The 13,946-nt window shown below is 34.0% G+C and overlaps 1 protein-coding gene across 1 annotated transcript; it reads right to left on the reverse strand.

Annotated features, from left to right (window-relative positions):
* LOC143549019 (pathogenesis-related thaumatin-like protein 3.5) lies at nucleotides 1-10,089 on the reverse strand. Its single transcript, XM_077040035.1, has 3 exons — nucleotides 10,004-10,089; nucleotides 8,921-9,584; nucleotides 1-174 (listed from the first exon to the last, which is right to left on the reverse strand). Exons 1-3 carry the CDS (start codon nucleotides 10,065-10,067, stop codon nucleotides 60-62), a joined length of 843 nt encoding a protein of 280 aa, XP_076896150.1. The 5' UTR covers nucleotides 10,068-10,089; the 3' UTR covers nucleotides 1-59.
* Between the last annotated feature and the right edge of the window lie 3,857 nt (nucleotides 10,090-13,946).

Consider the following 13,946-nt stretch of genomic DNA (forward strand, 5'->3'; position numbering starts at 1 on the left):
AAAAGCAATCGAAAAAGTTGCTTTTACAAAGATATAACAAGTACGTATAATTGATTTATTTATAACAACGGTAAAAAAAGAAGCATTAAAGCCAGCATCAAACTCTTAGAGAACCCTATAGTGGAACCGATGCAAGGCAACTTATTGTTATGATATGAGCATTGAGGACGGTTCCTAAAAGAGAAAATCTTATATGTAAATATAATATATATATATATATATATATATATATATATATATATATATATGTTTAAGTTCAAGAAAGAAATGAAATTACTGTGAGAAATACGAGAAATGAATACTAGTTTTATTTTAGGTTTTAAAAGTTTAAATATAAATGAAAAGGATATAAATGTAACAATAAATGCACACTCTCTCTCCAATTAATACAACTAATATAAACATGATAAACTCTCTCTAATTAATATATCTACATAATTTTACTAAAATAATTAAAAAGATAAAAACATTAATTTAGTTTTCATAAATAATAAAAAAATGTCATACAATTGTGTCCATTAAATATAAACAATAAATATACAACCTACACAAAATTATATAACTTACACTTGTTTTGAGCAATAAAAACGTACAATATACAAAAAAGCATGCAACTTACATATTAAATTCGACATCAACAATTATATAAACTACACAAATACACACATATCCTACACGTGTGTAGGTTATATGTTTTTCGTGTGTAGGTTATGTTTTCTTATTCTTAGAACAAGTGTGGGTTATATGTTATTGTGTAGGTTGTATATTTCACATTTAATGCAAAACATATGTAAGATAGGTTTTTCTATTATTCATCACAATGTAACTACGTATTGATGGATATTGATAAGTTGAGTTGGAAGAAATTGGTTTTAAATAGAAAATTTTTTTAATGTATAAATAAATTGTATTTGTGTAGGATAAAGTTTTCATGTGTAGGTTATATGTTTTCGTGTGCATGTGTATTTTATTGATGATGAATTTTGTGTGTTTATATATTTTCTTATTCTCAGAACAAGTGTAAGCTATATATTATTGTGTATATTGTATGTTTTTTTGTTGATATTTAATGCTAACACATGTAAAATAGTTTTTTAAATTATTTATCACAATATAACTACGTGTTGATGGATATTTATATATTGAGTTGGATAGAAAGAAATTTTAACGTATGAATAAATTGTACTTGTGTAGGATAAATTGTACTTGTGTAGGATAAAAATTCGGATAGAAAATAAATGAATTCTTAATATTTTTCAATTATAGTAATTTAATTAGTTATATTAATTTAATATATATATTAATTGAAGAGAGATGCATATATAGTTTCTTAATTAATCTTGAAGCTTTTAAAACCTAAAATAAAACTAGTGACCCATATTTATTTCTCGCAGTAATTTCATTTCTCTCTTGAACCATCCCCTATATATATATCTTCTATCTATATAATAAAGCATAAATAATGGGCTAGTGTTGGGTTAAATGGATATGGGTTATGGACTTGGGTTATGAAGGAAGGAAAGACCATGGGCCTAAGCCCATGATCCATAATTATATAAGTCATAATTACCCATTTAATTTCATTTCCCACACATTCCATACACCACCAAAACACACACTTAAGCTCTAACTCTCTCTCTCTCTCTCTCTCTCTAGTTTCTCTCCTTTCTCTAGTCGATCCAAGATAGAAAACCGATGCCGATCCGAGGTAATGATAGTATGATGTTGTATGAACTAATACCCATTAGATTTAGTCACGAAACGACGAGCCGACACCGTTAAACCGTTAGAGTCACGAGATCCGGGTGTAATCGGGTATAAACCGAACCTAAGATGAGCTTAGGAGTCACCCTAGCTCAGATCTGGATTGAACGGGACGAAAAACGGAGAAAACGGTGGAAATACGAGCCATATCTCGTTTTTTCCGGCGAAGCCGCGTTTTTTCGGCGGCGGCGCCGGACGTATGTACGAGGTAAGAGGGAATGTCAGAGAATGTTCCTGACATTCTCTGACCTAACCCTAATTCGTTAATGGGGAGTTAACGAACTAGGGGTGATTCGCCTGGTGGTTCGTTAAAGGAAACCTAATGAACTAGACTAAGTTTGTGTTCAATTCGTTAAGGGGAAAAGATAACGAATTACCCTTGATTCGTTATAGTCATTCGTTAAAAGAGATAACGAATTAGAAGGACCAATTCGTTAGGCGGACTGATTCGTTATATGGACTGATTCGTCAAAAGGACCAGTTCGTTAAAAGGTCCAATTCGTTTAATAATCAATTCGTTAAAGGGTTCAATTCGTTACAAGAACCAGTTCGCTATGATAAGTCAATTCGTTAAGAATAAGTAACGAACTAGAAGTTTAATGAAATGACAGAACAACCCTTGGACTTAAAGAAGAATTATATAATTACAAAATGACCTTTGGACTTTAATAGTTTATGAACGATACCTTTAAAGGTTAACAAGTAACGATTAACGAACCGATAAAGGTTCAATGAAGTAAAATCGGCTTAGATACGTAAGATTAATTAAGTAAACGATGAGAAGAGCTAGATCTGTGTTCAATGTATGGAATTATATTACAGTTAGTCGTGCACAGCTCAAGAAAGGATTAACTATAAACGGTGAACGTAATCGCGTTCAGGTGAGTTTCTAGCCCCATTCCTTGTTATGTTTTCGAGGCTGTGTGCATACTCGATGTGATTAGTTAATACACTTACCTTAAGTGGTAAGTTTATGTCTTATATGATTTATGTATGAATGAATACTTGACGATGCATGAACGATCTTCGGATATTGCATGTAACGTCAAGGGATAGTGTAAAGATATGATTGTCAGATATATGATGTATAAATGATGTATGGACGTATGGAAGTTATATTTATGAATGTACTGAAAGGTTCGAAAGGTATAGTTAGAAAAGGGAACCGACCCTAATAGTATCGGCGAATGTAGGTAACCGACCCTAATAGTATCGGCGAATGTAGGGAACCGACCCTAATAGTATCGCCGAATGTAGGGAACCGACCCTAATAGTATCGGCGAATGTAGGGAACCGAACCTAATAGTATCGGCGAATGTAGGGAACCGAACCTAATAGTATCGGCGAATGTAGGGAACCGACCCTAATAGTATCGGCGAATGTAGGGAACCGACCCTAATAGTATCGCCGAATGTAGGGAACCGACCCTAATAGTATCGGCGAATGTAGGGAACCGAACTTAATAGTATCGGCGAATGTAGGGAACCGACCCTAATAATATCGGCGAAGGTTATATGGCGGAATACTCTTTAAAACATATGTGTATGAATGAAAGTATGTATGTATGTATGAATGGAAGAATGAAAGTACGTATGAATGTAAGTATGTAAGTAAATATGAAGGTATGTACTTTCGGGTGCATATGTAAGTATGTGAATGTATTGTATGTCATCTGATTAACTAGAACTCACTCAGCGTAGCTGACTTTTAGTATGTACGCAGGTTAACAGACTGAGGCAGATGGTTTGAGTGGGACACATGGCAAGATTGAAGAGGCTGGCATCTGAAGATTTGTCGTGATGTTTGAAATACTATGTCTTATGTTATGTTTCTAAAAGACAAGTTGTGGGTGTTTGTAATGAATGGTTGACTTTATATTATTCCGCGAAAGTTTTAATTAACTCTGATGTTTAGAACTATGCTAATGAGTAAATCCAACATTCAAAGTAGGATACCGGTAACGGGGCCTTACACAATCTCAACCACTAGATCCTAAATCCAATGGTGTACATTCATTCTTATCTTTCTCACAAAACTTTTGTTTTATACATTAACCCTATATATATATATAGAGATCCTAATCTTATATATATATATATACACACACACACATTAGCTTTTATCTCCCGTATTATGGTGGTTGTTTTACATTATTCGTTTATAACATTTATATATTTTTTGGATTTTAATTTTATTTATTTTACAAAAGTTAATAATATACTTAATATTGATAATGAAAGTATTTCACAAATAAATGGAATGCTAAAACTTGGTTTAAAAGCTATATAGATTTGGTGAGACCCATGACCCGCTTATTTTTTTACTATAAAATTATTTTTTAATTATAAATAATATATATCTTTTTTTACAGAAATAAGATATTAATTTTTAGTATATTCCTATTATATACGAGGTTGTTTTACATCGTTTATAATATTTATATATTTTTTGGAATTTTTATTTATTTATTATACAGAAGATAATAATATACTTATTATTTATTGATGAAAGAGTTTCACGTATAAATGAGATGTTATAACCCGGTTTAAAATTTATTTGGGTTTGAGGAGACTCATTATCCGCTTATAAAATGGTTTTTTAATTATAAATAATATATATATATATATATATGGGAGGGTTATCCTAAAAATAAGTAGTTTCTTAGAAAGACTAGGAACAAATCATAGTCATTGGACCATGTTAATCAATGGTTTAGATTTAAAATTACCAATAACCGACATAGTTTCCTAGAATTATTCTTTCACCATCATTTGTAATGCCAAATGTTAAAATTTTGTTGGTTCTTACCATTCATTATTAAAACTCCGTATTCTTATTTGAACCATTATTATATATATAAAGAAATCATATATTAATTTTTAGTATACCCCTGTTTTATAAGATTTTCACATCAAATATTTGGTGAGATTAATTTTTAATTTAATGAGATTTATAACCCGTTTAAGAAATATTTGGGTTTGGTGAAACTTATACCCGTGAATTCGGGACAAATGAATGAGAAGACTCCATTTACAAATAAGCAATCTAGTGGCTCGAAAAAATGTAAGGAGCAACTAGAGAGCTTTTAAATGTTTCGTTTATATATATTCTAGATATATATGAGATGTATCATGCGAGAAAGGAAATTAAAGTGAGAAGCACGAGAAATTAATCTAAGCCATTAATTATGTATAATCAATGGATTGTATTAGTTGTGGCAAACTTGTAATTTTGAAAGAGATTAATGTACAAAGATTTAATGAAAAGGGCAACTTGATCTACATTTGTAGAGTTTTTTAAGTGAAACTTAAGTAACTAATAGTATTTATGTATAACTTTGGCTAACTAATTCAAAGTTACACACAAACATTTTTAATTATTATTTTAATTCATCCTTTTAAACAAGGTAATGTTAAATAAATATTATTTTATTCAAATAACATATTAATTACTTTAATCATATTTTTTCATATGCGTTAAATACTTGAATAATGTATTGCACACGCAGATTCATGTATTACATACATAGATTCATCTATTATGTAGGACACTGTGTTTGTGGAAATTTTACAATTGTAGGCTATTAATACGATCTATTATTATATGTAGTTTAATGTAAAAAAATAGTTTTTTTTGTACTGCGTATGCTTATTATGTTGTATATATAATTAACTACTTGATTCTCGTACATTAATTTAATTTTATTCAAACCTTTTCTATATATAATAATGGTTAAGAAAACAAATCTGCATATTAAAAGTGGCCCTTGAATGAAGGAATATCCCGGTCGAGAATATTTGGTGCCCTTTATGTGAGTCAGGTGATGAGTCCGCTGACCATATTACCACAGGATGTTTAATCGTAACGGTTGTGTGGGAGCATATAAGTCGTTGGTGTAAAGTTTTCCCTATTTATGGGTTTACGGTTAGAGATTTGTTAGATCTCCATAAATCGGTTAAGTTGAGCAAACGTGAGAAGGAGGTATTTCATGGTATTGTTATAATTACTTGTTGGAGATTATGGAAAGCTAGAAATGATTATATGTTTGAAGGTAAACAGGTGAAGATCGAAGATTTAATTGGAGATATAAAGTCAAACGGGTTTCTTTGGTACAAAAATAGACCAAAAAATAGATATATGAATTGGTCCATGTGGTGTAAATTTTTGATCATATAGTTTCTTGTTTTGTTTTGTTGGTGGCTGCGCTTCTGTCGTGGAGGTAGCGGTTTTCTTGGTATTCTCGTTTATTTATAAAAGTTTACTTTTCGAAAAAAAGCGACCACTAAAAAACAACTACTTCTGGCACATCTTAGAACTCGTTGACCCACCTCTAAATAGTATTTTAACAAATGAATTATTAAAATAACCTTAATGACAAATTAAAGAGGATACTAATATTTTTTCTTTCTAAATTTCAGTTAACCGTAATCCAACATATCGACTTCTGTAATTTGCGTTTTACATTACTTAAAACATAATGATAGAAAATTGTTTTGTGACAGTTGAAGCTGAAAAAAATTGCTATGATTTTAACTAGGGAAAATTCCTAAAATAGGCGTTTATAAACACTTTTTTCAGGTTTTAAGTGTCATTTCTAACAAATTCCCAAAATATGTATTATAAACTAGTCGTGACGAATAGTTTATGATTAACCACAAGTAGTTTGTATAACCAATTAAAACTCGTCACGTGTTTATAAACTAACCGTAACGACCAGTTTCACTAATCATCTACTCGTGAAGATTAAATAAGTTTAAAGCCTCGTAAACAACGCCCACGAGTAAATAAGATATCCTTCAGTCGCGACGAGCAGATTCTAAAACCTTAAGAGTCGCAAGTAGTTTATCAAACTAACCACGACGATGAGTTTGATTACCAAATGCATCTAACTGGTGTGTTTTACAAAACACTAACCGGAATGGTTAGTTTGTTTGGTCAACTAGTCGTTACGAGTAGATATTGGTCAACGACTACTTTACATTCATTATACGAGTATTTTAGTGGTAATTTACTCGTCTTGATAAGCTTACCTGGTAAACATTACGCATACGAGTAGTTCATATATAGTTAACTCGTTGTGACTAGTTTACATTCCCGATACGAGTATTTTATTAGTAATTAACTCGTTCTGATAAGTTTACCTGATTTACATTACCCATACGAGTAATTTATTTGTAGTTAACTCGTCGTGTCTAGTTTACCTTGTTAGCATTCCTATACGAGTATTTAATTAGTAACTAACTCGTCTTGGCTAGTTTAACATATCAATCTACTCGTCTACATATTTTATAGTCTAAACTAGTCGTTACAATGTTGTTTTGAAGTTGTTGGGGGTCATGTTCTTGTTGTTTTAAACCCTCACATCAATGGAGGAGGAAATTGATAATATTGTAGTTTGTTACGGCGGAAAGTGGGAAGAAACAAAAGGAGCTACTGAGAATGTACTCAGTAGCTCCTTTTGTTTCTTCCCAGTTTCCACCGTAACAAACTACAATATTATCAATTTTCTCCTTCATTGATGTGCGGGTTCAAAACAACAAGAACATGACATTTATATAAACCCAACAACTTCAAAACAACATTGTAACGACTAGTTTAGACTATAAAGTAAGGAGACGAGTAGATTGTTATGTTAAACTAGCCAAGACGAGTTAGTTACTAATTAACTACTCGTATAGGAATGTTAACAATGTAAACTAGACACGACGAGTTAACTACAAATAAATTACTCGCATAGGTAATGTAAATCAAGTAAACTTATCAGAACGAGTTAATTACTAATAAAATACTCGTATCGGGAATGTAAACTAGTCACGACGAGTTAACTACATATGAACTACTCGTATGCGTAATGTTTACCATGTAAACTTATCGATACGAGTTAATTACCACTAAATACTCGTATAATGAATATAAAGTAGTCGTTGACCAATATCTACTCGTAACGACTAGTTGACCAAACAAACTAACTATTCCGTTTAGTGTTTCGTAAAACAAACCAGTTAGATGCATTTGGTAATCAAACTCATCGTCGTGGTTAGTTTGATAAACTAATCGCGACTCTTAAGGTTTTAGAATATGCTCGTCGCTACTAAATGATATCTTATTTACTCGTGGGCGTTGATTACGTGGCTTTAAACTTATTTAATCTTCACGAGTAGATGATTAGTGAAACTGGTCGTTACGGTTAGTATATAGACATGTGGCAAGTTTTAATTGGTTATACAAACTACTCGTGGTTAATCATAAATTATTCGTCACGACTAGTTTATACTACATATTTTGGGATTTTGTTGGTAATGACACATAAAACCTGAAAAACGTATTCATAAACGACTATTTTGAGAATTTTACCTTTTAACTATCGTCTTCTAAGTACAATTTTTTTCTTTTAATAAAAAATCTAGTATGTAACTATTGGGTCAAATTATTTTATATGTGGGAACAAAATTAGAAAGATTTGTAGCAAAAAAAAACCTCCTTAAATAATAAAAAAATCATAACTCAAAATTTAATAAAAAAACAAAAAAAAAATAAAAACACAAAAATGTTTTCACCGTGTTTCTCGTTCTAAAAAAAAATAAAAAAAAAGACACAATGGTAAGTGAAAAAGATCATTGTGTCTTTTTGTTTGCCACTGTATTTTATGTTTATTTTCGTCATTGATTGTGTCTTTTTTCATTGACATTGTATCTTTTTTTCCTTATATTTTATTATATTACTCAACATTGTGCTATATTTTATTCAGCATTGTGTTATTATTTTCGATTTATTGTGTCTTTTTTAAGTTATAACTGTGTCTTTTGTTTATTTTCGTCATTGTGACTTTTCGTCAATTTTTTTTACGGAAATGATGGCAGAAACATTTTAGTTTTTTAAATTCTTTCGTTTTTTATATATATTTTAAGTTATAATTTATCTATTATTATTTTTATAATTTATTTTTAAATTTTTTATAGATAATCCCAAATCCTTCTCATATATTCTTCGTTTATATTTATTTTAATTTTACCCTGTAACTATGTATTAACATCTTAAAAACCAACAAAAAGTTGAATAAAAGACGCTTTTGACTTAAACCTTTTGAGTATATCCTAAACTTAGAAACCAAATTCCAAAATATAAAAAAAACACATAAAAAGGGTTAGTAAATTACTTGGATGCACAGAAGGTGATGGTGTAATCAGCCCCATAACAAGTAAAAATACTCGTTGGATCATCATAAGCATAACTATACGAGGTCGGACATGCATCCTTAAACTTCTTCGAGTAATATGTCGGTTGGCACGTTGCAGCATTCCCATAAACACCCCGACAACAATATTCATCAGTATTGAACACGTCGCAAGCACTCCGACAAGCCACTGTCTTACCACCGGCCTTAACAGCCAGTTCCGAAGGACAATTCTGTCGTAAATCACCCACGCAACCCGCAACACTGCAGTTTCCCTTACCATTAACCGGTCGAACGGACATTGGCAAGTTAAACCCATCAACAAGGCTAACATCGTAAAATTCCTGCGTTGTGAGGGTAAATTCGGCAAGGGTTGATGGGGTTTCTCCGGAGGCTGAACACTGAAGGGACGAGCCGCATCTTCCAGTTAGACATGTTCCGTTGCCATTGCTGTCGAACTTGCACTTGGTTCGGCCCCATATCCGACCTGACCAACCGACGGGGGCGGTGTGGACTCTTGATTCTTCGGCGCGTAATGCGTATCCTCCACCGCCGAAGCTCTCACCAGGTGTGATCGCTGGCCAGATCGTCTCCTCGCAGTCGTTGATTATGGTGAAAACCCTTGCACATTCGGAGAGTATATGTCCTGTAATTAATTTGTTTTATTATGTTAGAAACTGATCGATTAAAACTATAAATAGATGGACCTGGTATATATAACATTTTTGAATTGATTTAGAATGAAAAGTGAAAAGTGAAACAAGTATATAATCAGTTTGAGGTACTACCGTAATATTTTCAAAATGGTTATTGAGTGTTGTACCGTGTACGTGTTACATTATCAACTAAAAAACCTAATTGCAACTATCAGTTTTACAAGTATTAATTTATATGACCACCCAAACTGAAAATTTGGACTTCGACTTAAGAAACATCCAAGTACCGAAAGACAAAGACCGACCCCAATGGTAAAAAAATAAATAAATCTTGGGTTCGTCACTGGAAACAACCGTATTAATCATTTAAATACAAATGATCAAGGTCTGTCGTGATCGGTGATTGTACCTGAAGAAATAAGCAAGAACCAAAGGAAGAAGGCACACAACAAAGACGGTGGTGCCATGGCCATGTTAATTTTGGGATGGTACGTGGGACGATTAGGCACGATGAATATGATAAGAGGGTAAAATGCATGCATGTGGTTTGGCTTGGGGTAGTAAAAATGGAATACGTGTGTCTGGAGTAAACCTAAATCAGAAAGCAATCACCATATTTTAGGTTGTAAAACAACGTTAATTAGATTCCAATTCTAACCCTTTGTCCCAAGCATGAGATATTCGTTACTGTTTTCCACACCTCCAATACTCTTGCAAATTTTTTAGTCAAAGAAAAATGTAACTCTATTAACGTTTAGAGATAGAAATGTTAATTGCTTATAGTAAATAATTTTTCAGTATTGTATTACTAAATTCATGGTCATATTCTAACTCTGTTATAAAGTTCACGGATAAAAATGTAAACTTATAAAAGTGTTGTTTGATATTCAAATACATAGGAACCTAACTATAACTCTTTTTGTTAACTAAAGTTGAAATATTATGTTAATGAAATTTTTGTTTATAATCATTTTTAAAAGACTAGTTACTTTTCAAGGTAATGGACGAAAAAGCTTTTGAGTCTAGCCGTTGGGTTAATTTCTATTTCGGGTTATAAGTCGGTGAACTGGGCTCAAAAGATTTTGACAAGCCGGTTAAAGTCTAAGAGGTATTATGAAACTTTCTTTCATTTCCTTGATGACCAAGTTGACTAAGTTGAGTGGTTGAGAAATAATGATTGGTGACAAAGTTGGGTGACTACTATAAATACATATGGAGAGTTAGTGTTACATATATATCACAACAATCACCACCATCACAACCAAAGTTGTTGTAATCAGTTTTTGAGTTGTATTTTTCTGGTTATAATATAAGTTGATTATTTCTAAGTTGTTTGTTAATTATCATTTATCAATCTTGAATGGTATAAGAGCTCGGTTCAAGAATGCAATAATTAACGATTCAGCCAACAAAGAAGGTGTTTCGATTGAACAAGTTGCCAGTTGGTTTGATTTCCCAAAGAAGTTGTTGCCGTTGTTGATCGAACAAGTTGGTTCGATCTCCGAAATCAGTTTGCTTAAAAGTTACTAAAGCTCTTTGAGTGGGGTTAATTTTTTTTTTTAATTTTGGTTCATTCAATTGCTACCTTGTTTAAACAAATTGGGTTTGAGTAGCCATGGGCGACTTGACTCCACCACCGCCTCAAAAGGGGAAAGAGAACGGGTCGTCTTCCGTTCAATGCCCAATGTTAACTACAACGAACTATAACGTGTGGGCTATGAGGATGAAAGTAGTCTTAAGAGATCCAAAGTTTGGGACACCATTAACCCAGGTGTCTCTAATGAAGACCAAAATGACATGGCTATGGCCTTGTTTCAATATGTACCCGAAACATTGTTTATGCAAATTGGAGATCAAAAAACCGCTAATGCTATGTGGGATTCGATTAAACCCAGACACTTAAGTACCGAACAGGTTAGGGAAGCATGTCTCCAAACCTTGTCAGATTCCATTTGATAATATGATGCTGATTGGGTCAGATTCCATAGGTAACTATAAACGAGTCGGAATCCACATGTAACTTTGCGGGAAAGCTATCGAGCATTGCCTCAAAATCTGCGGTTCTCGACGAAGTTATAGTTGAAGTGAGGTTGGTAAAGAAGTTTATTAAAAGTCTCCCAAGATCGAAGTATATTCAGATGGTTGCTTCGCTTGAGCAAGTCTTGGATCTCAATAAACGTGATTTGAAGATGTTGTAGGCCGCCTCCGGGCTTATGAGGAACGAATCCGAAAAGATGAAATACAAAAGGGTGACCAAGGTAAACTTTTATTCGATAAATATGATTCATCAAGTCATGGAAATTTTGATCTAATAAGGGGTGAGGATGAGGAGGTCGAGATTACGATCGAGCCCATTTTAATGGCCAAGACATATTCCCTAGTATCGAACAAAGGTCATCAAGTCGGGGGAAAGAAAAAGGTGAAGAAATATCAGTCAAAGATTTTATGTTACCGATGTGACCAGTTTGGTCACTTTGCATTCGATCGCTCGGACCGAGTTCAAAAGGGTCAAGAAGTAAATAAAACCGAAGCCCGTGAAATTTTTGATGATTCATTGTATATACATCAAGTTGTATTCTTAAATGAACAAAACCTAATACCAAAGAAATACAAGACTGTACGATGTACGGTATTTGGGTAATGGGACTAGTAATCATGTGACGGGAAACCGGTTATATTTTTTGGAATTAAACTAGAGCATAACCGGGAGGATTAAGTTTCGGAGATGAGTCATTTGTTTAAATCAAGGCAGAAGGCTCAATTTTTTTCCTACGAAAATCGGGTGAACAAGACTTTCTATAATGGTTTATTATATTCCAAAACAGTCGTCTACACGGATCATGCTGCCATTCGTTATCTTTTCAGCAAGCAGGACGCTAAACCTCGTCTCATCCGATGGATCCTGCTGCTTCAGGAGTTTGATATCAAAATCCGTGATAAAAAGGGGGTTGAGAATGTAGCTGCCGATCACTTGTCACGTCTTGAGAGAGCCGAGATTGGATATGTTGGGGTCAACGTCAGTGACCATTTCACGATAGAGAATCTCATATTTGTCAAAGCCCAAGATTACGGCTACCCGTGGTTTGCCAATATCGCAAACTTCCTCGTTGATGGTTCCCTCCCTAGGAGGATGTCTCACCAGCAAAAGAAGAAATTCTTTGCTGACGTAAAGTTCTACATCTAGGATGACTCGTTTTTTTCATATAGGTGCTGATCAGCGGTGAGGAGATGCGTAGATGTTGAAGAGGGGTGGCGGATTTTGAGCCACTGTCATGAGTGACCGACATGAGGTCACCATGGTGTTGTTCTTACTGCTAAAAGGTATTCGATTCAGGATTCTATTGGCCTTCGATTTTCAAAGATGCTCATATGTTCGTTAAAAGTTGTGACTGATGCCAGCGTTTCGGTAACATCTCATCCCGAAATGAGATGCCCCAAAATGCTATTCAGGTTTGCGAGCTTTTTGGCATTTAGGGTATTGATTTTATGGGCCCGTTCCTGTCGTCTAGAGGGAACAAGTACATACTTGTGGCAGTTGATTACGTCTCCAAGTGGATCAAGGCCAGAGCATTGCCCACTAACGACGCCCGAGTTGTAGTGAGATTTCTGAAAATCTTTTATCTCGTTTTCGTGTACCAAAAGCCTTAATCAGCGATCAAGGTACTCACTTCTGCAACGCGCAGATGGAGAATGCATTGCAAATCTATGGGTTCACCCATCGGCTTGCGACTGCCTACCACCCACAGACTAGTGTACAGGTAGAGGTGAGTAATCGGGGCATCAAACGCATTCTTGATAAGACGGTTGGGCTAAACCGAAAGGATTGATCCGAAAAATTAGATGATGCTTTGTGGGCTTTCCGTACAGCGTACAAAACTCCGACCGGTTCCACACCATTTCGGATGATTATGGGAAAACCTGTCATCTACCTATTGAGTTGGAGCACCGTGCTTCTTGGATGCTTCAAACAGTTAACCTCGAACTTTCATCCACAGGCGAGAATCGTTTCCATCAGTTACATGAGTTAGAAGAGTAGCGGGATCATGCATATGCACATTCATATAGTTATAAGCAGCGGACAAAGGAACTGCATGATCGTAAGTTGAAGTGAAATAAGCAGTTCAAGTGTGGGGATCGGGTATTGCTATACAATTCCCGATTACGGTTATTTCCGGTGAAGCTGAATTCCCGATGGTCGGGACCGTTCACAGTCACAGAGGTATTCCCGTATGGCACTATTGAAATACAGGATAAGAGCGGTAAATTTAAGGTAAACGGTCACGGGTTGAAGCACTATATAGGCGAGCCTGTTGCTGATCAGACAGTTGGGGTTATCTACCTTGACCAACTCA

Source organism: Bidens hawaiensis, unplaced genomic scaffold, assembly GCF_021521415.1.
Source record: "Bidens hawaiensis isolate Kalapana, Puna unplaced genomic scaffold, B.hawaiensis_p1.1 tig00015383_1, whole genome shotgun sequence".
NCBI lineage: Eukaryota > Viridiplantae > Streptophyta > Magnoliopsida > Asterales > Asteraceae > Bidens > Bidens hawaiensis.